The 27,470-nt window shown below is 33.7% G+C and overlaps 1 protein-coding gene across 1 annotated transcript; it reads left to right on the forward strand.

Annotated features, from left to right (window-relative positions):
* The first annotated feature begins 888 nt into the window (after positions 1–888).
* On the forward strand, positions 889–22,911 carry LOC139840718 (uncharacterized). Its single transcript, XM_071830967.1, has 7 exons — positions 889–1,042; positions 1,093–1,441; positions 21,138–21,611; positions 21,722–21,978; positions 22,071–22,168; positions 22,216–22,671; positions 22,759–22,911. Exons 1-7 carry the CDS (start codon positions 889–891, stop codon positions 22,909–22,911), a joined length of 1,941 nt encoding a protein of 646 aa, XP_071687068.1.
* Positions 22,912–27,470: the final 4,559 nt, after the last annotated feature.

Here is a 27,470-nt window from a genome sequence, read left to right on the forward strand (position 1 = left end):
GATTAATTCAAATAACTAAATTTTGTAATATTACCAATTACCATTATAGATATATATAATATATATTTAAGTACATACATTTCTATTTACAAATAAACGTTCGTGAATCATAGGAACAGTCAAAGGCCAAATGAATATATGAAACAGTTCAAAGTTTTTGAGATTCAATTAAATAAACTTTGCTTCTTGTTTCGAAATCAAATATAGATCAAGTTTAAATTTGGTCGGAAATTTCTGGGTCGTCACAAAGGTCCCTGGATTGTTCAAGGTAAGCCTCTTTTAGTTGCTAAGTGGAGCCCAGAGATTGATATTGAAAAGGTAGAGCCAACCAAACTACTAGTGTGGACCAAGCTTTCAAACATTCCTCTTGAAGCATGGAGTTTAAAAGGAATAAGTGCAATTGCTAGAAAGTTGGGAAAACCAATTATATTGGACAACATGACTGCTTCAATGTGCCATAAAGGGGTTGGCAGGGTAGGGTTTGCTCGTGTTATGGTAGAAATGGAGGCTGCAAAAGGTTATATGGATCAAGTGGATATTCACTATAGAGATAGTAATCAGATCACAAAAGGTGTGAAGCATGTTAAAGTAGAATATGATTGGAAGCCTGCATTGTGCTCTCACTGTGCTGTATTTGGCCACAACCATGATAGCTGTAAAATAAGGCCTAGAATAGCAAATGAAATCCAGATCAAAGAAAGTAACAAGGTTGCTGATAAAGAGGGGTTTATCATGGTGCAGAATAAGAAGGCTAATGGGAAGAATGTAGGTACTAAACAGGTGCATATAAAACAGATTTATGTGCCAAAGAAAGTGGATGTGCAAGTGAACAAAGAAAATAACAAATGGAAACTCAATTAAAAGCAAAATAAAGAATTGAAGCAAAGTATGAATAAGTTTGCTGTGTTATCTGAAAGTGAAGAAGACTTTAAGTCTGATGAGGGGGACTTAAATGAAGATAATCCAGAAGAGGATGTTTTGGCTACTAATGAAAAGAGTTATAGTGTATTGGGTGCAAATGAGATTGAGGGGATTGACCCAGGTATTCTGGGAAATGACCTCTAAATTTGTTATCTATGGATTTTAAAATAGCCAGCTGGAATATTAGAGGTATGTGTCAGGTTGATAAACAAAAAGAAGTGGCTAAGTTTATTAAAGATGAACATCTGTGTATGTGTGCTGTTATTGAAACTCATCTCAAACCTGGTAATATTAACAAGGCATGTCAGAATGTATTTAAGCATTGGAATTGGGCATCTAATGTTGTCCTTAGCCCTAATAGTTGCAGAATTATTGTTGGATGGAACAACAATGTTATTAATAGTATGATTCTTCAAGTTGATAGACAAGTCATCCTTTGTTTGGTTGAATCTATTGATAAGAAGATTAAGTTTTACTGCAGTTATGTTTATGGTAGTAATAGTGGTAAGGAAAGGAAGAGGTTGATGTGCGAGCAGAGGGGTACGAAATACTATTATTTTTATTACGAAATACGACAAAATATTATACAAGTTTTAATTAATTTACGGACAAATGGGATATACCTAAACTCTGCTACAACACTATAGGCAGTGTACCTAATCGTAGAGTAGTATAGTTTTTAGTAAGTCCGGTTCGTTCCACAGGGAGACGGCTTATTTTACACTATATTTTAAACAACTATATTTGTACAAAATATATATATTACAATTATTATTATTATAAAAAGGGGGTTTTACCGTTCAATGACTGGTTTGTCGATTTTATATTTTAAGCGTAGAGATAAATGACGATAATTGAAGTGCGTAAAGTAAATAACGATATTTAAATAACGATAAAATAAATAACAATAATTAAAATGACAATAAATAAAAGTATGAGGAAATATAAAATAAAATATATTATGCTTATTTAAACTTCCGTACTCATGATGTTTGACGTTTGATTTTAATTTATTACCATGGGTTAATTGTCCTTTGTTTTTGATTATTTGATAAAGTCCATTAATAACCCATAGTCCAAATTTCACAAGTGTCGGTATTTTGTCCAAATCCCAATTATGGTCCAAAGTCCAATAACCCCGTCTTAATATTTTGTCCAACATCACGATTACTTCGGCTCAAATAAGCATAATAATAACTTAGTTATGAGACATTAATTTAAAAAGGAGAACATAACTTACAATGGTTATTAATCACGCAGTGTTACAGGGACAGAACTCCGACTTTATAACCCGTAAATAACCGTTACATTACCTAAACTAATCTAATATAAAACTAAACTATTATATAATATATATATATATATATATATATATATATATATATATATATATATATATATATATATATATATATTATACAGAGGGAGAGAGAGATATGATATGGTGTTGGTAACTCGGCAGAATTCGTGGCTATTTATAGGGGATTTCTGACACTTGCAGCTCCGCGATTGCGATGATAATAGGCAGGATATCTTCGCGATTGCGGAGGTCTCTTTTCCAGCTCATAAATGAATTTTAAACGTGGGCTGCGGAATTTTTAATATATATATATATATAATAACCCCAAGGGGTTGGCTTGGTGGTAGGATGCTTGGAAAGTTCCAAAGGGACCCAAGTTCAATCCTCACTTGCTACACTTTGGGGGGCTTGCCTTTCAAAAAAAAAAAAAAAAAATATATATATATAATATATATATATATATATATATATATATATATATATATATATATATATATATATATATATATATATATATATATATATATTTTATATAATTATATATATATATTATATTATATTCTTATGAATAGTTGACTTGTAATTTAAGCTCCGTTGTCTCGTACGATTACGCCCAGTTTATGAATCGGTTTCGGTTTCTCGAACGTCTTTTCGTATGATTTAATATCTTGTACTTTGCATTTCGCAACTTGTAATTTGCACAAAAATAATTTTCCTTAACTCCCAAAATCAGCGCAAGTCTTTAACTTACTTTTAGTGGCACTTTTGAGTGCACTATGGCTTTAGTGGCACTTTTCCAGCTTTAGTGGCACTTTTTCTTCAATTCTTTAATCTTCGCTCTTCGTCTTCACATTTATTTATTTAAACGATTACAACTTAAAAATAGAACAATTACAACTAAAAACTTTACATAGTGGAATGATATTGCTACTAAATATATGTTCATTTGGAGCAATATCAAATATCCCCACACTTGAACGTTACTTGTCCTCAAGCAATATAGAACTTGAAATAAAACAAACTTCACTCGAATCACTTTTTTATTCTCACACTTTATACATTAGTGATTTTGATACGGCAGTATAAACAATGATAGTAACGATGTGGTTTACAGTCCCACATGACTATGAAAATTTAGATCCTTTAAGGAAATTGGATCTTTATGAAAACATTTGATCTTTTGAAAAGTTATTCTAGCTTTAACCCTAGATAAGTTTTCCGGAATAACCCTTCACCGGTGTTTGCAAAATGTTTTTGTGGGTTTTGTGGGTTTCATATTTTAAAATTTTAGCTCAAAACTTACGGTTTTGTGTCACCCACTTGCTAACCTTGTATTAGGAAAGCACACGTCCAGTTTACTTGTCCCGTATATCACCTTTCGGTAAACTACCGTCCGGTTGTAAAGGAAAGCGATGAACAAGCAACTGTAAAGGCAATGTCTAATGACATGCAGATGATCATGGTCAAAAACGTGTCGGATGCAATTACTATCCTTTGTAGGAGCAATAGTAAAGATCACCCTATAATTTTTTGGTCTGGCACAAGGTCCTGTCTTCGACCATGATATGCAACTACCGTTCTTACGGTTGACACCCGATTTGGTTCAGGTGACCTAATGAATTCCGATGAAATCTTAGGATTTTACGTTCAATGGTAATGAAAGCATTGAAAATAGGTTTTCAGAAAACAAATCGGTTTTAATTTGATCAAAATATTTTCTCGTTCAAGCTCGAGTTTAGATATCATCGAATTCTATGAGTTCGTAATTCTCAATCTTTAAAGTCAATCTCAAGGATTGAGTAATATCAGGCTTAAATGCTGATTTTTAATCTTTAAGGAGATTATCCTTTCTGGGGGGTCTGATTCATTAGTCTTATCAAGCTAATTTGCACGGCGCTCTCCCCATTTTACAAGACAGATTCTCTCATGGTTAGGATAAGTCTGACCACATGGCGACCCTGTTTGATGCTGAGGTCCGTGGATTTCTAGCTGATTTTCGAGAACACTTTTTAAGGTTTTTCGTAGACTCTACAACTGGTTTGAACGACAACTTCCTGACCTAAATCAAGAAGCACGTGTCTTTTTCGGAAGACTTTACTTCCTTTTAATGATGAAATTGATTCATCGTGTAGATCCATCTTTCTTTCAAATATATTATAGTAAATCGGGTAAAACTGATTAGTTTAGTCCAAAGCAAAAGTACCTGCAATAATCTGTACAAAAATATGTGATATATGTTTTAAATAACTTTATAAATTCTTCCCACACTTAGCTTTTATTTTATTTCTTTCTTTAGCTTTTTATTCTCCTCTTTTCCATTTTAAATGAATTCAAGCATTTTGGGTTGTTTCTCAATTTATGTCCTCTCCAAGGTAACAATAATTTCGATAATAAAACCTAGTTTTACCGTTCATAAATATGTATAAACATGATTTTGAGTTCATTTAGTTGAAAATTTTTAAAATTTTCACAAAATTTGGCAAATAGACCAAGTGCAAATCCGAGAGAATTTATAACCCTTCCCCACACTTGAGATCATGCAATGCCCTCATTTGCATGAAATCAGACTATAATTATAAATTCACGTGGGTGATAAGTGTAGAAAAGTGATTAAAAATACCCAGTTTGTAATTACAAAGCTCGTCGAATGATAGATGGCGCGCCTCATCGTTCATTCCTTTTGTTGTTTTATCACACATGTTTTTCTTCAAAAACGGTTGCTTTTCTGAAATGCTTGCTAATCTTTGAAAATGCGTATTTTACCCTAACTTATCATGCATGTTTATTAACGAGTTATGCACTAACCCGAACCCCAAATTTAACATTAAGTGGGGTTAGACTTCCCCATACTTAGCTGATGACATGTGAAGTCGGTAGAATAAGTTCCAAGAATTAAAATTGTGAGCCAGTTATTTACATCTCGGGTGGTGTATAATATATCAATGGGTTTAAAGTTTAGACCCACCCGATCGTCACTACTTAATTCTTTTTTAATTGTAGCTTTTAGTAAATGGATATGTCTCTTTTATGGTTCTTGGTCAAATGGATCGATATACACCGACATACATATTTCTATAGGGTGGACAATTCCTAACATTTCCTTCTGTTCATTCTCGGGATCAAAGTTATTACCTCTATTACCCAATCGGGTGAAATCCGAGGTGTCAATATCTATTACAGCTCGTAGTTCATCTTCGGTAGATGACTCGTCTATTGAGAATATTGGGGTGGAAGGTTGTGGAAACAATGAATTTCGGAATCGAAGCAAATTCTTCTTCATTAACGGTCCTTATCGGTCCCACTATTTTGGTCTCTAGGATAAAGTTTTCAATGTTATCGTTTTCCCAAGAGTACCAATTTGTCACCCTTACTTCTTCTTCATCCATTGATGGATCGATGATTTCGTTGGTAGAGGCTAATGTGTCGATATGTTGTGAAATTGGTAAAACTGAATAAAAAGTATCATCGGGATAATTGGTGTTTTCGAAGCTCTCGAATTCATCAAAATTCGATGATATGAGATTTTCTTGCACACGACTCCTCAGATCAACAGGTGTGTAGTCTGATAGAGTTTCAGCTTGCCAATTTGCAAACTCTCTCATTTGTTCATTTTGAGCGTCAAATTCTTCGAGTTTGATTTTCATATAATCCAATAAATTTTCAGACACATAATTTTCCTCGTCCTCTGGTTGTTGAGTTTGGATATATTCTTGGGAGTAATCCCAATTTGAATTGTATTCCTCATAATCATTCCATTCAGGTTCCATGGGTGCATAATTTTCCATAGGAACGTAATAATAACATTCCCATGTTGAGTGATAATCTCCACATATTTCACAACCAGTTATTGTTTCATCATTCGTGATCCAAGATTGACCGAACGAATTGTCATCAACACCACTTGAGAGTATTGATGTAATTGATTTCGCATGTCAGAAAGAGTTTCCAACATATTCTCGAAATCTTCCATAATACACTTATTACCAAATTTTAGCTACAATGTGGTGCATTTACTAATTATCCTATTAGTTATAAAAATAAAAATTATATAAGTTATCAAATTAATATACTTTTCTGATTTTGCCCACGTTTCGAATAGCCAATAGATGCAGCAGGTAGCCAGGACCCTTTAAATCGGAAGCCCGTAACTCGCCACTAACAAATTCAACTATTACTACGAACCAGAAAATTGGCGTCTATTAATTTAATCGCTTGCAATAATTTTTTCGTCAAAATTTTGAAATAAAACTCTATGTCCTAAAAACTATAGCGTAGAAATGAAAAAGAAAAAGCCCGTCGAAAAACGTCGAAAAATAAAAATAAGAAAGAAAAACGTCGAAACTTAAAAGTTTAAAAATTGAATCTAAAAAGTTGCGCCTAAAGGTATTAAAACTTAAATGGCAATTCTATAAGGAATACGACAATAATTAATTTAGGCACTAAATTCTATAAACGGCGTCGCAAAATTCTAAAGCGCCTAAATCTTAATCTAAATAAAAATCACTTAAGGGATTTCACGGCAAAGCCTAAAAATCTAGAAATATAAAATAACTACGGCAAAAAACTAAGTTTAAAACTAATTACGAACAATAAATAAACAAATTACGAATTAAACGATTAAAAATATAAAATTTATAAAAAGAAACAAAAAAATGATAAAATTACTTATTTTTATAAAAATATTATTTTTATATTATTATTTTATAAAGTATTAATCTATATAATTAATAATAAAATTAAAACTTAATATTACAAAATATAAATTAAAACTAGAAATAAATATGTATTAATTAACTAAAAACCCTAATTAGGTTTAATAATAATAATAATTATAAAATTTAACCCTAAATCCGTAATTAATGAAGTCCAATGTTGCAGTCTGAGACTGCTCCGCGACTGCGGTTTTCTGTATGAGAGGAGCTCCGCGACTATGGAGTTATGCAGGCTCAGAATGCTTGCAGGTTCAAAAATGCAGTTTCAGTTTTTGATATATATATATATATATATATATATATATATATATATATATATATATATATATATATATATATATATATATATATATATATATATATATATATATATATATACAATAAAAGATAGATAATTTAATAAAAATAAATTTATATTTTAAAAATCTAAATAAAAATACTTTTTATAGACAATCTTAAAAATATATATATATATATATATATATATATATATATATATATATATATATATATATATATATATATATATATATATATATATATATATATATATATATATATATATATATATATATTAAGTTTTTTAACACTTATGATTAATACAAAATATTTTTACAACATAAGAAATATTATATTTTCACAAAAATATAGTTTTAATAAAATATAGCGTTTTTCACCGAGTTCCCCGGCAGCGACGCCAAAAACTTGATGTGCGAGCGAAGGGGTACGAAATACTATTATTTTTATTACGAAATACGACGAAATATGATACAAGTTTTAATTAATTTACGGACAAATGGGATATACCTAAACTCTGCTACAACACTATAGGAAGTGTACCTAATCGTAGAGTAGTATAGTTTTTAGTAAGTCCGGTTCGTTCCACGGGGATACGGCTTATTTTACACTATATTTTAAACAACTATATTTGTACAAAATATATATATTACAATTATTATTATTATAAAAAGGGGGTTTTACCATTTAATGACTGGTTTGTCGATTTTATATTTTAAGTGTAAAGATAAATGACGATAATTAAAGTACGTAAAGTAAATAACGATATTTAAATGACGATAAAATAAATAACAATAATTAAAATGACAATAAATAAAAGTACGAGGAAATATAAAATAAAATATATTATGCTTATTTAAACTTTCGTACTCATGATATTTGACGTTTTGATTTTAATTTATTACCATGGGTTAATTGTCCTTTGTCCTGGATTATTTGATATGTCTATCTGGTTTTGTCTATAATAGTCCATCGGTCATAATTATAAAGTGCGAAAGTCTTCGCCAAATTAACCTTATACCCGAAGTCGAATATTTCAACTAATTGGGGATTTAAACTGTAATAAGGTTTTAATACTTTGTTAATAATTACACTAGGCTATCGACTGCGTGTAATCCAAGGTTTTAATACTTTATTAACAATTACACCAATTACCCTTGAATGTAATCCACCCCTGTTTTAATGAGTCCATTGACTATTAATCCATCCCCGTGTCAGTTCAAATGAACAATTATTAGTATTTATAAATATCCCGCTCACCGTACCCAGTCAAGCGTATGTGGTTATTTATAAATATGTCAAATGGTAAATCTCTATATTAATCAAATATAAAGTCCATTAATAACCCATAGTCCAATTTTCACAAGTGTCGGTCTTTTGTCCAAAACCCAATTATGGTCCAAAGTCCAATAACCCTGTCTTGATATTTTGTCCAACATCACGATTACTTCGTCTCAAATAAGCATAATAATAACTTAGTTACGAAACATTAATTTAAAAAGGAGAACATAACTTACAGTGGTTATTAATCACGCAGTGTTACACGGACAAAACTCTGACTTTAAAACCCATAAATAGCCGTTACATTACCTAAACTAATCTAATATAAAACTAAACTATTATGTCATAACCCGTCCTTAGCCATAAGAACGTGTTAGATAACGTATGATTTCATTGCGAGGTATTGACCTCTATATGCGACATTTTTAAAAGAACAACTGCATATATTTTACATTACAAACCATAATTCTTATTTTGATACAAGCTTTAGACAAAATAAAGATGATTATCGTTTAGCGATAATCTTAGACTTACAAACTTTACAAATGATGATAACAACACGATTTCTAGCATATTTTACAATACAAATCCTCGGGTATGCAGTTTTATTTTTGACACAAATATGAGTACGCAAGATCCTGCTTAAATTCAACATGTTGCAGCGGAAGCTTCTAATTATCACCTGAGAATAGACATGCTTAAAACGTCAACATAAAGTTGGTGAGATATAGGTTTAATGCCGGCAGCAATATATATATATAGACCACAAGATTTCATATATAAACGTTTTAATAAAAATATTCTAAGTGGTTGAGCACTTGATAACCATACTTAACATTTAATCACGTCGCATATTCCCTTTATTATGAAATCTTACTACACCGTACCAAGTGTAGTCACGAAACGAAGTACTGTGCAACCGTTAAATACTGGTCGTCCAGTCCGGCTGGGGTTGTCAGGCCCAATAGATCTATCAACAGGATTCGCGTTTACAATACCGCTGTAAATATTAGTTACCAAGCTACAGGGAAGTATGCCAGTGGTACAACTCAACGTAGAATATATTTTTCAGTTACTTGTGTCCATATCGTAAAACATAAAATACATGTATTCTCATCCCGAAATATTTAGAGTTTAAAAGTGGGACTATATACTCACTTTCGTCTTGAAGATATGTAATTTTGACTTGGTCTCCGATTGATATCACGAACCTATCCATATATAATATATCAATACCTTTTCTTTTTAAACAAACGTCACATATATATACTTTTAATACTTTTAATAATTCCTTAGTCCGTAGTTAGCAGTCCGATGTTAGTAATTCAATTTTAATGGTTCATTTTTAGGTGTTTAATAAACCCCCAATGAAATAAATAAAAACCCCCATCGTATATGTATTGGTCGAGATTAATCTTGACCCACGGTACCGGTGTTGTCAAATGACGTGTTGCGTACATAAAGTACCGGTGTTGTCAAATGACGTGTTGCGTACAATCATGGGATCTTATGATTAATCTTCTCGTATTGTTTACGGGTGATCCTGAACCATATAAAATTAAATTATGAGTACATATATATAAAATATCATGTTATTTTAAAAAGATGTGATTTATTTAATTTTCTCCAATTATTTTCGTAGCTAAACTAGTCTTAGATATCCGATCTCGTTTTGGTCATAGTTTCTTCGTTACAACTCCGTTTTCGTTGATTCAACTTGCCACTTCCTTGGATCGAGTCCCTCTTTAAGACTATGAACTGTAAATACCTTAGTTTGTATTCAAAATCACAGGTCATAGGTCAAACTTTAGTGAAACTTATGAAGTTAATCATTTTCCATCATGTAAACAACCTTAAATGATTATTTTTCTAAAAATACTTATACTTTGAGTTAAATCATGAAATTTTTATGTGTTATCATATTCATAGTAAAAATCATTTTTCCAGAAAATAAACCTCCAATTCAAAGTTTAAGATGGTTTTTAATTATCCAACCCAAAACAGCCCCCGGTTGCACTCCGACGTCGTAAATTCAGTTTTTAAGGTGTTCTTTAAAAAAACAAGTTATACCTTGTTAAATTAGCATATATTTATGATATATTACAGGTCTTGAAGTATTTTAAAAGTTAAGTGAGAAGGATCTATTTAGTTTGCAAACAAGTTTGAAAACATTCAAACTATGTTCTTGTTGTTAAAATTTTATACCACAAAATAAGATAGCTATATATATATGAATTGAATAAGGTTATGAACAAAGTTACTACCTCAAGTTACTTGGACAAGATTGCTGTAAAAGAGAAGTAAAAATCTAGAACCAAAAGAGTGATGGAGTTGGATGAAAGATTGGAAGTAAACTTGTGTTCTTGAAAGGATTCTTGAAGTGTTTTTGTAAGGTTTTTCTTATGGTGTATAAGTGATGTTTTTATGGCTAGATCTTCATGGATACTAGCTGAATGGTTATGGAGTTTCTTAAGAGTGTGTTTTTGGTTAAAGAAATGAGGTAATAAAATTTGAAAATGGAAGATGTATTTAAGGCCATAAAAACATGATTAATGGAAAAACATGGACAAAATTTCATGTTGTATTTTTATGTAATTAGTCATACTAAACATCAAAAGTAGTTACCTTATACATAAGGCATGAACAAGAGAGTTACCTTATACATAAGGCATGAACAAGGGCTGGTTGGTGGTGATTTGATGTGTATATACCAATAGTAAATACGTATAGAAGCTAGGTATGATACGAGTACATATACTCTAGATATACGTATAGAAAATCTTGTGAAAAATAGAATGAGAATTCAAATATAGCTATCTTTTGTGAATATACTTATATTGTTTTATGTATTTAAGTCTTTAAAAGTGATTAAATACATTACATATACGATATATGTATAAACATTATATGTTATAAGTATTTATGTCAAATAACGTTACGTATGGTTATCGTTTTGAAAACTTAAGTTAGTAGTTTCAAAATATACTTATATCTTATTGTTATTAATACAAAATGAGATATTAAAACATCCTTAGATCATGTTAAATATGTATATATACATATATATACACAAACGTATAATTATCATATGTTATATAGTTCGTGATATCATCGGTCAAACTAGACGGTCAAACGTTGTGTAAAACTCTTTTCGAAAACATAAGTCTCAACAATTTGGATTGCTTATCATGTTGGTAAGGTTTAATTTATGTAAATATTAATCTTATAAGTATAGAACGATCGAAAAAGTGCGGGTCATTACAGTACCTACCCGTTAAATAAATTTCGTCCCGAAATTTTAAAATTGTACCTATTTTGCGTCATCGAGAAACAAGTGTGGATACTTTTGTTTCATCTGATCCTCTCATTCCCAAGTAAACTCGGGACCCCTTCGAGCATTCCAACGAACCTTAACGATCGGTATGTTGCTCTGCTTGAGCTGTTTAACTTCACGGTCCATGATTTCGATTGGTTCTTCGACGAATTGTAGTTTCTCGTCGACATGGATTTCTTCAAGAGGAATGGTGAAATCTTCCTTTGCAAGACACTTCTTAAGGTTTGAGACGTGAAAGGTATTATGTACTCCGGTGATTTGTTGCGGTAACTCGAGTCGATAAGCTACCGGTCCAATGCGTTCGATGATCTTGAACGGGCCTACATATCTTGGGTTCAGTTTACCCCTTTTTCCAAAACGTATTACACCTTTCCATGGTGACACCTTTAACATAACCATGTCACCGATCTGAAACTCTAATGGTCTCCTTCGGACATCGGCGTAGCTCTTTTGGCGACTACGGGCTGTTTTCAATCTCTCCTTGATTTGTACTATCTTTTCAGTAGTTTCATGTATGATCTCGGGACCAGTTAATTGTCGATCTCCTACTTCATTCCAACAGATAGGAGATCTACACTTCCTTCCGTACAATGCTTCAAATGGTGCAGCTTTAATGCTCGCATGATAACTATTATTATACGAGAATTCTGCTAATGGTAGATACTTATCCCATCCGTTTCCAAAATCGATCACACATGCCCTGAGCATGTCTTCAAGAGTCTGAATTGTTCTTTCACTCTGCCCGTCCGTTTGCGGATGATATGCGGTACTCATATCCAAACGAGTTCCTAGTGCCTCCTGTAGTGATTGCCAGAACTTTGAGGTAAATCTACTATCACGATCAGATATAATGGAAATAGGTATTCCATGCCTTGAAACAATTTCCTTTATATACAATCGTAATAGTTTCTCCATCCTATCCGTTTCCTTTATAGGCAAGAAATGTCCAGACTTGGTGAGACGATCAACAATCACCCAAATGGTGTCGTATCCCCAGGCAGTCTTTGGTAACTTCGTGATGAAATCCATGGTAATACCATCCCATTTCCATTCTGGGATTTCTGGTTGTTGAAGTAACCCTGACGGCTTCTGGTGTTCTGCTTTGACCTTAGAACAAGTTAAACACTCCCCAACATATGTTGCAACGTCTGTCTTTAAATTAGGCCACCAATAACGTGTCTTAAGATCTTGGTACATCTTTCCAACTCCAGGATGTATCGAGTATCTTGTCTTATGTGCCTCGTTCAATATCAACTTCCTTAATCCACCCAACTTCGGTACCCAAATACGATTTGCAAAATATCGAATTCCATCTTCCCGTATAACGAGTTGCTTCTCATACTTCTTCATTATTTCATTTCTTATGTTTTCTTTAGTAAGTGCTTCTCGTTGAACTTCTTTGATTTGTGAGTTGAGATTCATGCGAATTTTTATGTTCATCGCTCGTACTCGAATTGGTTCTCGTTCCTTTCTGCTTAATGCGTCAGCCACCACATTCACTTTCCCGGGATGATAACGAATTTCACAATCATAGTCGTTTATTAACTCGACCCACCTACGTTGCCTCATGTTCAGCTGTTTCTGATCAAAAATATGTTGAAGGCTTTTATGATCAGTAAACACAGTGCATTTAACTCCATACAAGTAGTGTCTCCACATCTTTAATGCAAACACGACTGCTCCCAATTCTAGATCATGCGTCGTATAATTTCGCTCGTGAATCTTCAATTGTCGGGATGCGTATGCAATAACTTTCTTCCGTTGCATAAGAACGCAACCAAAACCTTGTCGCGAAGCGTCACAATATATTTCAAAATCATCGTTCCTTTCTGGTAACGATAAAATAGGCGCCGTAGTTAACTTCTTCTTCAGTAATTGAAATGCACTCTCCTGCTCAGAGGTCCATTCATATTTCTTCCCTTTTTGCGTTAACGCTGTCAACGGCTTAGCTATTCGGGAAAAATCTTGAATAAACCTTCTATAATAACCGGCTAAACCCAAAAATTGGCGTATCTGCGTTGGTGTCTTAGGAGTCTCCCATTTTTCAATGGCTTCAATTTTTGCTGGATCAACCTGAATTCCTTTGCTACTAACAACGTGGCCAAGAAATTGCACTTCTTTCAACCAGAAAGCACATTTAGAAAATTTAGCATATAGCTGTTCTTTTCTCAACAACTCTAATATCAACCTTAAATGCTGCTCATGCTCTTGCTCACTCTTGGAATAGATAAGAATATCATCAATGAAAACGATAACAAACTTATCTAAATATGGACTACAAACTCGATTCATAAGGTCCATGAATACAGCTGGCGCATTCGTCAATCCAAACGGCATGACCAAAAATTCGTAATGACCGTAGCGTGTCCGAAAAGCAGTTTTCGGTATATCTTCTTCTTTGACGCGTAATTGATGATAGCCCGATCTTAGGTCAATTTTCGAGTACACACATGATCCTTGGAGTTGATCAAATAAGTTGTCAATTCTCGGTAGTGGATACCGATTTTTGATAGTTAACTTATTTAATTCACGATAATCTATACACATCCTAAAAGATCCATCTTTCTTTTTAACAAATAGAATCGGAGCTCCCCACGGCGAAGTACTTGGTCGTATGAATCCACGGTCCAGTAATTCTTTTAACTGACTCTGAAGTTCTTTTAATTCGGACGGTACAAGTCTATATGGAGCACGAGCCACTGGTGCAGCTCCTGGTACTAAATCTATTTGAAATTCTACAGATCTAAATGGAGGTAATCCCGGCAACTCTTCCGGAAAAACTTCAGGAAAATCTCTTGCCACAGGCACATCGTTGATGCACTTCTCTTTTTCTTTCTTTTCGACTTTATTAACATGTGCTAGAATAGCATAACATCCCTTTTCTAAACACTTCTTGGCTTTCAAACAGCTAATGAGTTTTAGCTTTGAATTACCCTTCTCTCCATAAATCATCACCGGCATTTTATCCTTACTAGGAATGCGAATTGCCTTCTTGTCACACACAACTTCAGCTCCTACTTTGGACATCCAGTCCATGCCGACTATTACATCAAAACTTCCTAATTCTACGGGTATTAAGTCAATTTTAAACGTTTCTCCAGCTAAATTTATTTCACAATCACGACAAATTTTATCGGCTTTAATTAGTTTACCATTAGCTAACTCAATCATGTACTTAGCATCTAGAGGTAATGATGAACAATTCAATTTAGTGTAAAAATTTCTACACACGTAACTCTTATCGGCACCAGTATCAAATATAATAGACGCTGATAAGTTATTAATGGTAAACGTACCCGTAACAAGCTCCGGGTCTTCACGTGCCTCTCTAGCATTAATAATAAATGCTCTCCCACGTGCAGGTCCGACATTCTTCTCTGGATTCGGGCACTGGCTCTTATAGTGACCTTGTTTTCCACACCCAAAACAAGTAACGGTAGCCAAAGCAGTTCTATTTGCATTGGTGGCAGGAGTCTTGGTACCATTTGTATTTGTAACGAGAGCCCTACAATCTTCAGCAAAATGACCCTGTCGATTACACTTGTTGCATACCACACTACAGTAACCAAAATGATGTTTGTGGCATCGGTTGCATAAAGGACTTTGTCCTTTGTAACCAAAACCTAAACCACTACCCGCACCTTTCGTGGTTTCTTGTTTCTTAAAAGATTGTTGTTGGTTACCTCGATCATAATTTCCATTCCACTTTCTTTTGTTACCCAATACCTTCACATCAGTATTGGATGATTTCTTATCCAAGATGACCTGATCCATTAGCTCGTTTGCCATGGTTATAGCTTCATGAATTGTCTTAGGTCTCGATGCTGTAACGTTTGCCTTGACCTTTTTGGGCAAACCATCTTTGTACATTTCAATCTTCCGTTCTTCGGTTGGAACCAATTCAGGACATAGCAAAACTAATTCCATGAATCGCTGATTGTAGTTGGTGATTTCAGTACCAATAACCTTCAGACTTCGTAATTCATCTTCCAACTTCCTAACCTCGTTCCTTGGACAATATTCGTTGATTAACATTGTTTTGAATTCTTCCCATGGAGTATCATAAGCTACATCTCCTCCTACAGCCTTCACATAATTTTTCTACCACGTGAGTGCACTATCTTGTAAAGTGCATGATGCATACTTGGTCATGTCCTTTTCAACACAACCACTGATTTTAAACACAGTCTCCATCTTTTCTATCCACCGGGTTAAACCGATCGGTCCTTCCGTTCCACTGAATGATGAGGGCTTGCAAGCTTGAAACGTCTTGTAGGTGCATCCTACACTAGGATTTGGGTTAACTGCAGCAGCTCTTGCAGCTTCGACCCATAACATTCTGGCATTGACTCGCTGGTTGATGAATTCCTCGACTTCTTGTTCCATCATTCGATTCAATCGCGCCATTTCCTAATGAAAGAAAATAATTATTCACATGGAATATTATAGATGTAGTGTGTATTTATAGTACATTATAGCTTGTTAATAATATGAACTAGGTATTATTATAAAAGCCTTTTCTTCTTATTAGCGTTTTATAATTATATCTAGGGTAGTACCTACCCGTTAATGTTCATACTTAATAGCTTAGTACAGAACCAATTACTACAATCTAAATAATACTTAACCATGGAAAATTATTGCATTTCATACTTCACTATTTTACATATGCTTATCTTACATCGAACATTAAGCAAACCACTCTAATAATATTATACAAAACATTATATGATCCCATGGTTTAATACGGCAGCGCATCGTTTGGTCTATTTTCTAGGACGTTTAGGTTCAAGGAATGGCCTAACGCTTATTCTAGCTGTCTGTCTATATTTTGGCGGTGGGGCTGAAGAACTGGATGCCGGGATAGAACGAATAGGTATAGCGGGAATAGGGGTGGTAGTGTTTAGTGGAGTTGGTGCCACATCATCCTCACTAAACTCGGGATTTGAATTTTCTAATTCATTAGCCTTTCGTTTCTTTCCTAATTCGAACTTGTCTTTCGTAATTTCCTGTATTTCTTCCTCGGGTTCACTTTCCTCCTCGGGTTCACTTTCCTCCTCGGGTTCACTTTCCGGGTTCCCTATAGTTGGTTCATCCGGAATTTGTGAGTCTTCCCCAAAGATATTATTTTCGTCATCGGATAGGTTAATGACTGAAACGCCATCTGAAGATTCTGATTCGGAGTCGCTGAATGTGATAATAAGTTTCGAGCCCGACATCTATCACATAACAACTAACCCATTAGTACTACATAATATTTACATATAAATTTTAACCAACAATGATAAGCAATGATTTTTAAATCAGACCCGGTCAAAGTCCAGACTTACTAATGTATCCTAACGACTTATCAGTTAGACACACTAATGCAAACCTGGTTCGCTAAGACCACCGCTCTGATACCACATGTCATAACCCGTCCTTAACCATAAGAACGTGTTAGATAACGTATGATTTCATTGCGAGGTATTGACCTCTATATGCGACATTTTTAAAAGAACAACTGCATATATTTTACATTACAAACCATAATTCTTATTTTGATACAAGCTTTAGACAAAATAAAGATGATTATCGTTTAGCGATAATCTTAGACTTACAAACTTTACAAATGATGATAACAACACGATTTCTAGCATATTTTACAATACAAATCCTCGGGTATGCAGTTTTATTTTTGACACAAATATGAGTACGCAAGATCCTGCTTAAATTCAACATGTTGCAGCGGAAGCTTCTAATTATCACCTGAGAATAGACATGCTTAAAACGTCAACATAAAGTTGGTGAGATATAGGTTTAATGCCGGCAGCAATATATATATATAGACCACAAGATTTCATATATAAACGTTTTAATAAAAATATTCTAAGTGGTTGAGCACTTGATAACCATACTTAACATTTAATCACGTCGCATATTCCCTTTATTATGAAATCTTACTACACCGTACCAAGTGTAGTCACGAAACGAAGTACTGTGCAACCGTTAAATACTGGTCGTCCAGTCCGGCTGGGGTTGTCAGGCCCAATAGATCTATCAACAGGATTCGCGTTTACAATACCGCTGTAAATATTAGTTACCAAGCTACAGGGAAGTATGCCAGTGGTACAACTCAACGTAGAATATATTTTTCAGTTACTTGTGTCCATATCGTAAAACATAAAATACATGTATTCTCATCCCGAAATATTTAGAGTTTAAAAGTGGGACTATATACTCACTTTCGTCTTGAAGATATGTAATTTTGACTTGGTCTCCGATTGATATCACGAACCTATCCATATATAATATATCAATACCTTTTCTTTTTAAACAAACGTCACATATATATACTTTTAATACTTTTAATAATTCCTTAGTCCGTAGTTAGCAGTCCGATGTTAGTAATTCAATTTTAATGGTTCATTTTTAGGTGTTTAATAAACCCCCCAATGAAATAAATAAAAACCCCCATCGTATATGTATTGGTCGAGATTAATCTTGACCCACGGTACCGGTGTTGTCAAATGACGTGTTGCGTACATAAAGTACCGGTGTTGTCAAATGACGTGTTGCGTACAATCATGGGATCTTATGATTAATCTTCTCGTATTGTTTACGGGTGATCCTGAACCATATAAAATTAAATTATGAGTACATATATATAAAATATCATGTTATTTTAAAAAGATGTGATTTATTTAATTTTCTCCAATTATTTTCGTAGCTAAACTAGTCTTAGATATCCGATCTCGTTTTGGTCATAGTTTCTTCGTTACAACTCCGTTTTCGTTGATTCAACTTGCCACTTCCTTGGATCGAGTCCCTCTTTAAGACTATGAACTGTAAATACCTTAGTTTGTATTCGAAATCACAGGTCATAGGTCAAACTTTAGTGAAACTTATGAAGTTAATCATTTTCCATCATGTAAACAACCTTAAATGATTATTTTTCTAAAAATACTTATACTTTGAGTTAAATCATGAAATTTTTATGTGTTATCATATTCATAGTAAAAATCATTTTTCCAGAAAATAAACCTCCAATTCAAAGTTTAAGATGGTTTTTAATTATCCAACCCAAAACAGCCCCCGGTTGCACTCCGACGTCGTAAATTCAGTTTTTAAGGTGTTCTTTGAAAAAACAAGTTATACCTTGTTAAATTAGCATATATTTATGATATATTACAGGTCTTGAAGTATTTTAAAAGTTAAGTAAGAAGGATCTATTTAGTTTGCAAACAAGTTTGAAAACATTCAAACTATGTTCTTGTTGTTAAAATTTTATACCACAAAATAAGATAGCTATATATATATGAATTGAATAAGGTTATGAACAAAGTTACTACCTCAAGTTACTTGGACAAGATTGCTGTAAAAGAGAAGTAAAAATCTAGAACCAAAAGAGTGATGGAGTTGGATGAAAGATTGGAAGTAAACTTGTGTTCTTGAAAGGATTCTTGAAGTGTTTTTGTAAGGTTTTTCTTATGGTGTTTAAGTGATGTTTTTATGGCTAGATCTTCATGGATACTAGCTGAATGGTTATGGAGTTTCTTAAGAGTGTGTTTTTGGTTAAAGAAATGAGGTAATAAAATTTGAAAATGGAAGATGTATTTAAGGCCATAAAAACATGATTAATGGAAAAACATGGACAAAATTTCATGTTGTATTTTTATGTAATTAGTCATACTAAACATCAAAAGTAGTTACCTTATACATAAGGCATGGACAAGAGAGTTACCTTATACATAAGGAATGAACAAGGGCTGGTTGGTGGTGATTTGATGTGTATATACCAATAGTAAATACGTATAGAAGCTAGGTATGATACGAGTACATATACTCTAGATATACGTATAGAAAATCTTGTGAAAAATAGAATGAGAATTCAAATATAGCTATCTTTTGTGAATATACTTATATTGTTTTATGTATTTAAGTCTTTAAAAGTGATTAAATACATTACATATACGATATATGTATAAACATTATATGTTATAAGTATTTATGTCAAATAACGTTACGTATGGTTATCGTTTTGAAAACTTAAGTTAGTAGTTTCAAAATATACTTATATCTTATTGTTATTAATACAAAATGAGATATTAAAACATCCTTAGATCATGTTAAATATGTATATATACATATATATACACAAACGTATAATTATCATATGTTATATAGTTCGTGATATCATCGGTCAAACTAGACGGTCAAACGTTGTGTAAAACTCTTTTCGAAAACATAAGTCTCAACAATTTGGATTGCTTATCATATTGGTAAGGTTTAATTTATGTAAATATTAATCTTATAAGTATAGAACGATCGAAAAAGTGCGGGTCATTACATATTATATATAATATATATATATATTATATATTATACAGAGGGAGAGAGAGATATGATATGGTGTAGGTAACTCGGCAGAATTCGTGGCTATTTATAGGGGATTTCTGACACTTGCAGCTCCGCGATTGCGATGATAATAGGCAGGATATCTCCGCGATTGCGGAGGTCTCTTTTTCAGCTCACAAATGAATTTTAAACGTGGGCTGCTGAATTTTTTAATATATATATATATATATATATATATATATATATATATATATATATATATATATATATATATATATATATATATAATTTATATAATTATATATATATTATATTATATTCTTGTGCATAGTTGACTTGTAATTTTAGCTCCGTTGTCTCGTACGTTTACTCCCGGTTTATGAATCGGTTCCGGTTTCTCGAACGTCTTTTCGTATGATTTAATATCTTGTACTTTGCATTTACCAACTTGTAATTTGCACAAAAATAATTTTCCTTAACTCCCAAAATCCGCGCAAGTCTTTAACTTACTTTTAGTGGCACTTTTGAGTGCACAATGACTTTAGTGGCACTTTTTCAGCTTTAGTGGCACTTTTTCTTCAATTCTTTAATCTTCGCTCTTCGTCTTCAACATTTATTTATTTAAACGATTACAACTTAAAAATAGAACAATTACAACTAAAAACTTTACATATTGGAATGATATTGCTACTAAATATATGTTCATTTGGAGCAATATCAGAGGTTATGGGCTACTTTGAAAGATCATTCAAATATTGCAAATGGTTTACCTTGGATCCTGATGGGTGAATTTAATGTTACTAGAAGGGTGAATGAACACAGTGATGGATGTTCTAACATAAATGATGATATGGATGACTTTAATAATTGCATTAATGAGATTGAAGTGGAGGATTTGGGGAGCACAGGGTTTTTCTTTACCTGGACAAAATCTTTGAAAAACCCCCCAATGCAGTACTCTTAAAAAGCTGGATAGAATCATGTGCAATAATGATTTTTTCTCTACATATCCTCAGGCTCGTGGCATCTTTCTTCCTTATATGGTATCTGATCACAGTCCTTCCCTTCTTAATATCCCTAATTGTTTAGTGAAAAGGAAGAGATCCTTTAGATTTATGAACCATGTTACATGTAAAGATGAGTTCCTTTCAGTTGTTGAGCAAGCATGGAAGGAGCAGGTTGTTGGCCATAAAATGTTTCAAGTGGTCACAAAGTTGAAAAAGCTTAAAAAGAAATTTAATTCTTTGAATTGGAATAATGGGAATGTCTTTTCTAAAGTTACTGAAATGAAGGATAGATTAAGGAAGTGCCAAGATGCCATTGATAAAAATCCTCATGATCATCAGAGTAGAGTTGCTGCAGTCAATGCTTTGAATGACTATGAAAAGCAAAACAAGAAGAGCTTATTTTGTTGCAGCAGAAGGCTAAAGTCCATTGGTTAGCTGAGGGTGACAAAAATACTAAGTTTTTTCATAGTATTTTAAAAAGTAGAAAGCAGAAAAGTAAGATTGATACCATATGTGATGACAATGGTAATAGATTTAGTGGTGATCTTGTTGCTGACCAGTTTGTTGACCATTTTCAAAAGTTCTTAGGGGACAATGGTAAATGTATTCCTCTACAGAGAATGGGAAATATTTTTGAAAATAAGCTTTCTAATGAAGAGTCCATTGCTATGGTGGGTCCTGTTACAGATGAGGAAGTTAAAAGTGCTCTTTTTGACATTGATGACAACAAGGCTTCAGGACCTGATGGCTATTCATCACTCTTTTTCAAAAAAGCATGGAATATTGTTGGTAAGGATAATTGTAATGCTGTCAGGATAACCCCAAGTTCAAATATCACAGCAAGTGTAAGCAAATGCAGTTATCTCACATTTGTTTTGCAGATGATTTACTTGTCTTTTGCCATGGAGATGAGTTCTCTGTGAGTGTTATTAAAAAAGGGCTTGATGACTTTGGTCTTGTTTCTGGTTTAGTTCCAAATGTGGGAAAAAGCACCATTTTTTTGGTAGTGTCCCTATCAATGTGCAGCTCAAGATCACTAATCTTCTGCAGTTCTCTGTTGGTAAACTGCCTATGAAGTATTTAGGTGTCCCCCTTTTGGCCAAAAAGCTTGGTATTCAAGACTGTAAAAGCTTAATTAATAAGATTAAAAAGAAAGTGTTAAATTGGAAGAATAGGAAGCTCTCATATGCTGGAAGATTGCAATTGGTTGCTTCTGTTCTCTCATATATGCAGAATTATTGGGCCTCTGTCTATATTCTTCCATGTGGTGTTATTGATGATATTGATAGAATTTTGAAAACCTTCTTATGGTGTCAAGATGGTTCTTTAAAAGGTAGAGCTAAAGTTGCTTGGAAGGATGTGTGTTTGCCTAAAGATCAAGGTAGATTGGGGCTTAAGCCTTTAAAAGAGTGGAATGAAACTTTTGTTGTAAAAAACTTATGGAGAATTTTTACTCAATCTGATTCTTTATGGAGCAAATGGGTCAATATTATAAAATTAAAAGATAAAAATATTTGGGAAGTGGAAGCAGATTGTAATGACATTTGGGGTTGAAAGAAGTTGCTGCAGTTGAGAGACAAGATCAAGCCTCATATTCATGTTAAACATAACCTTTATTCTGATGATGAATACTTGTGGATCACTAATGGTGGAACTGTGGTCAAGTTTTCAACTCATCAAGTATGGAGTGACTTCAGAAGTAATAGTAATAAAGTTGATTAGCATCATGTTATTTGGTTTAAGCACCTTGATCCAAAGCAGGCCTTCATCTTATGGCTTGCTACTCTAAAGAGATTGAACACTCGTGATAGGATGGAAAAATGGATGCCTACTCAGATTTTAAAGTGTTCTTAATGTGGTCAGGTTAAAGATTCTATAAGGCATTTATTTTTTACATGTGATTTTAGCTTGAATATATGGAGAAAGATGAAGCAAAAGTTGCTGTTCAAGGGTGTAGCGACCCGACAAAATCGTCATTGACGGCGCCATCTACTTAGGTCCCGTTACGTGGTCATAAGTCTTTAAAATGGCGTTTGACCAAAATATGTCGCATTCATTTCAAGTGTAAAAGTGTTTCAAGTTTACAAAGGTAGTTCCACAACTAGTTACATTACAATGTTTGACGTACAAATGAAACCTATGCGACACAATTTTGAAAGTAATCCAAAAGATGCTCCATGTATGCATATATACTCGACATCCAAGCAAGTATCAAAAAGAGTGCAGAAGCATGTATCACGTAGCGTTTAAGGACCTGAGAAAACATATAGAAAGCTGTCAACGAAAAACGTTGGTGAAATCATAGGTGTATTAGTAACGTTGTTTTTGAACCACAAGATTTAATATAGTTGATTATCCAAATCGTTTGTATTCCAAAAGTATGTTCGCGAGCACCCAATTATCAAGACTTAACTGTTTTGTACCCTGTTACGTAGTGTTAGAACATACACTATACTCGAAAATATATTTCATCCGCTAACAGTAGCGAACCGTCCGAATGAGGCTCGTCAAGCCCATGTGATCACATAATATAAGTTCTCATTTACACCCTGCAAGTGTAACTAATGATAATTGAATTGAGGCTTTTTGTTCAAACTCGCACGTGGAATGTTTGTTTTCGTACTTGTGTTCAAAGCATAAAAGTATGATAAGTATATGTTTCTCATCCCATAGTTTAAATTAAAAGTTGTTGAAAAGATGGGACTATGATCTCACCTTGAGTGCAAGCGTATAAATGTACTTCACAAGTAAACGTGTGCAAGGACGAATGCTAGTCTTGACCTAAACAAGTAGGTCGTATCAATAACGGTAAACACGATTGCTCAAAGATATTCAATTAGTCCTATGGCTCGTTACGACTCGATTATATAGCATGTGAATCAAATTGTCAAGTTCCACACAAGATACAAGTATAAAAGCATGTTAGAACGATTGAACAAACATTTGGTTAAGTTTGATTAAAAGTCAACTTTGGTCAAGTCAAAGTCAATGAAAAAGTCAACACGTTCGGGTCGGGTCCCGAACTATTTTTCTGAGGTTTTTATTCATATATAAGCATGTTAGAACAAGTTACATGTGAATCGGAGGTGCGTAGCATAGCAAACATTTTTCGAATGTTGACAACGTAGGGCAGAAGCCAAACACGGCAAATGCTGCGCCGCGACCAAGGAGGGCCACGCCGCGACACTTAACGTGGTCTGGTGCCTGGTCAGTTTCAATTATTCAAGTCTAAATCAAATCTTCAATTTAGCACAATTCACAAATCGTAAACACTTACGACACGTATCTTATATCGTTGGAAAGGTAATTTGACAAGGAAACATAACTAAATACGTTTAATCAATCAAAGACATCATTAGCAATAATTGAATTTCCAAATTAAATGATCAATTAATGCTCATCATTAATGCTTCAATTTCATAAATGCACAATTATGATTCGGGAATTAAATGCACACATATGATACGCCGTTTCGTAGATAATTACGCATACAATGCAACTAAACATTTACAATTAACATTGCAAAGCATTCAATGCATCAAAGATCACATTTAAGGCCACCAAAACCCTAACTAACAATCACAAATTTAACAATTTTGTTTATGAAGCTAAACCATGCCAACCTACATACCAAATTGAAGCTAGTGATACTAGTAACACAATTAAAACATGCACTTATAACATTTAACAACATTCAAGCAACCAAATCACCAAATCAAACACACCAAAATTCAAGTTCATGCTAGTTGCTTAAAATAACGAGATCGGACATATAAATCACGTATTCATGTTAGACTTGAGCCATAGACACTAATTAACAAGTAAAAATCATTAAGAACACAAAATCTAGTGTTTTTAGAAAATTACCCAAATCCAATAAAGTTGGTATGGATTCGAAGAGGAAGATGCAAGGATTCCGAATACGTAATTTGTTTGGATTGATGCTTGCTCGATTTGAAATAGATGATGATTCTTTGGATTTGAGTTTGAGAGAAAATGTGAAAGTTTTAAAGAAAAATGAAAAAGGAAAGGATAATGAATGGAGGAGGTGGGTGTTGACTAGTCCATCTAGTCACACCTTTGATCAATTGGCGAAACTAGTCCCTCGAGTTCAGTTGCGGGTGCATGAATTACTTAAACGAATTATTTTTAGAACGCGTTTTAATGGAAGATGTTATAATTACATAACGGACTTTAAATAAGTAAACGGAAAAGTAAACGGAAAAAGGCGGGATGTTACATTACCTACTCTTTAAAAGAAATTTCGTCCCGAAATTTAAGTAGGCGTAGTAGTCGTTGTTTCTTCCTCGAGATCTTGCGTTTCCGAATTCGCGAATAAATGAGGGTATTTCTTTTGCATTTGATCTTGTCTTTCCCAAGTAAACACGGGTCCCCTTTTGGCATTCCAACGGACCTTAACAATCGGGATTCGGCTTTATTTTAGCATTTTGACGGAGGTGTCTTCTACGAAATGAAGTTTGTCATCAATAGTAAGTTCCTCGAGGGGGATGACGACATCGGGTTCGGCAAGCACTTTTTCAAGTTTGGCACATGGAAAGTAGGATGAACGGAGCTCAATTGAGGCGGAAGATCTAAACTGTAGCGACCCGACCAAATCATGTTTGACGGCGCCGTCTACTTAGGTCCCGTTACGTGGCCATAAGTCTTTAAGACAAAGTTTGACCAAAATATGTCGCCTTCATTTCAAAATAAAGATTGTTCCCAAAGTTTACAAGAATTGTTCAACCAATAGTTAAGTTACAACGTTATAATACGAATGAAATCTAGGCGACACGGTTTAAAGTAAAGTTAAAAGACGCTCCATGAAATGCACATATACTCGACATCCAATGCAAGTATCAAATAATGAGCGGAAGCATGTATCATGTATCGTTCAAGGACCTGAGAAAAACATAGAAATCTGTCAACGAAAACGTTGGTGAAATCATAGGTTTAAGTAAGTAAGTACAAGTGAACCACAAGATTTGCATCAATGAATTAATAGTAATACATTCCAAAAGTTTGTTTCACGAGCACCCAATTATCAATGCTTAACATTTCCTTCCATTGAACCCCATCACTTAGTGCTAGAACATACACTGTTTCTCGAAAATATATTTCATTCGTAAACGGTAGCGAACCGTTTGAATGAGGGTTTGTCAAACCCATATGGATCCATACAACATAAGTTCTCGCTTACACCCGGCAAGTGTAACTAATGATAATCGAATTGAGGATTTTGTTCTAAACTCGTATGTAGAATGTTTGTTTTCCTGTACTTGTGTTCACTTAGTAAAGAAATGTTTATGTTTTCTCATCCCAAATGTAAGTTCAAAAAGAGTAAAAGTGGGACTATGATCTCACCTTGAGTGCACGAGTAGTAAAGTACTTCAACAAGTAAACGTGTGCAAAGAACAATGCTAGTCTTGACCTAAACAATAGGTTGTATCAATAACGGTAAACACGATAGGTCAAAGATGTTCAATTAGTCCTATGGCTCGTTACGACTCGATTATTTAGCATGTGAAATCAAATTGCCAAGTTTCATGCAAGATACAAGTATATAAATAAGTTAGGAAGGTTGCATAATCATTTGGTTAAGTTTGACAAAAAGTCAAACTTTGGTCGGTCAAAGTCAACGAAAGTCAACACGTTCGGGTCGGGTTCCGAACTATTTTTCTGAGGTTTTTAATCATATATGAACATGTTAAAACAAGTTTCATGTGAATCGGAGGTCCGTAGTATGCCAAACATTTTCCTAAATTTGACAAAGTAGGTCAGAATCTGACCACGGCATATGCCGCGCCGCGGCAAGAGGTGTCGCGCCGCGACATAACACGTGGTCTGGCACCAGGTCAGTTTCAAGGTTCAAGTCTTGGTCAAAACTTCAAACAACCATAAAACGCAAACCGTAAACAACTAGAAGACGTATCTTATACCGTTGGAAAGCTCTTTTGACAAGGAACACAACTAAACATGTTTCACCAAACAAAAACATCATTTATAATAGCCGAAAACTCATCAAGTGATCATTTAACGTTCATCTTTAAGGTTTCAAGTTCTTCAAATGCAATTTGAGTTTCGGGAAACCAATTCACACATATAATATGCCGTTTTGAAGGTAATGAAACATACATTACAACTAACAACTTACTAACAACAATTCATGGCAATCAATGCATCAAATAATCACTTCAAGTTCTCCAAACCCTAACTCAATTCCACCAAAATCAATAATCAAGCTCATGAAGTTTTCTAAGGCAACCTACACATCAAATTGA

The sequence above is a fragment of the Rutidosis leptorrhynchoides genome, chromosome 4, assembly GCF_046630445.1.
Source record: "Rutidosis leptorrhynchoides isolate AG116_Rl617_1_P2 chromosome 4, CSIRO_AGI_Rlap_v1, whole genome shotgun sequence".
Lineage (NCBI taxonomy): Eukaryota > Viridiplantae > Streptophyta > Magnoliopsida > Asterales > Asteraceae > Rutidosis > Rutidosis leptorrhynchoides.

Coding starts and splice junctions, on each gene's coding strand:
- LOC139840718 (XM_071830967.1), top strand. CDS start 889: ATGAATAAGTTTGCTGTGTTATCTGAAAGTGAAGAAGACTTTAAGTCT. Junction 21,979..22,070: donor AAAAGCATGGAATATTGTTG/GTAAGGATAATT, acceptor TTTGTTTTGCAG/ATGATTTACTTGTCTTTTGC. Junction 22,672..22,758: donor ATTCTTTATGGAGCAAATGG/GTCAATATTATA, acceptor AAGTTGCTGCAG/TTGAGAGACAAGATCAAGCC.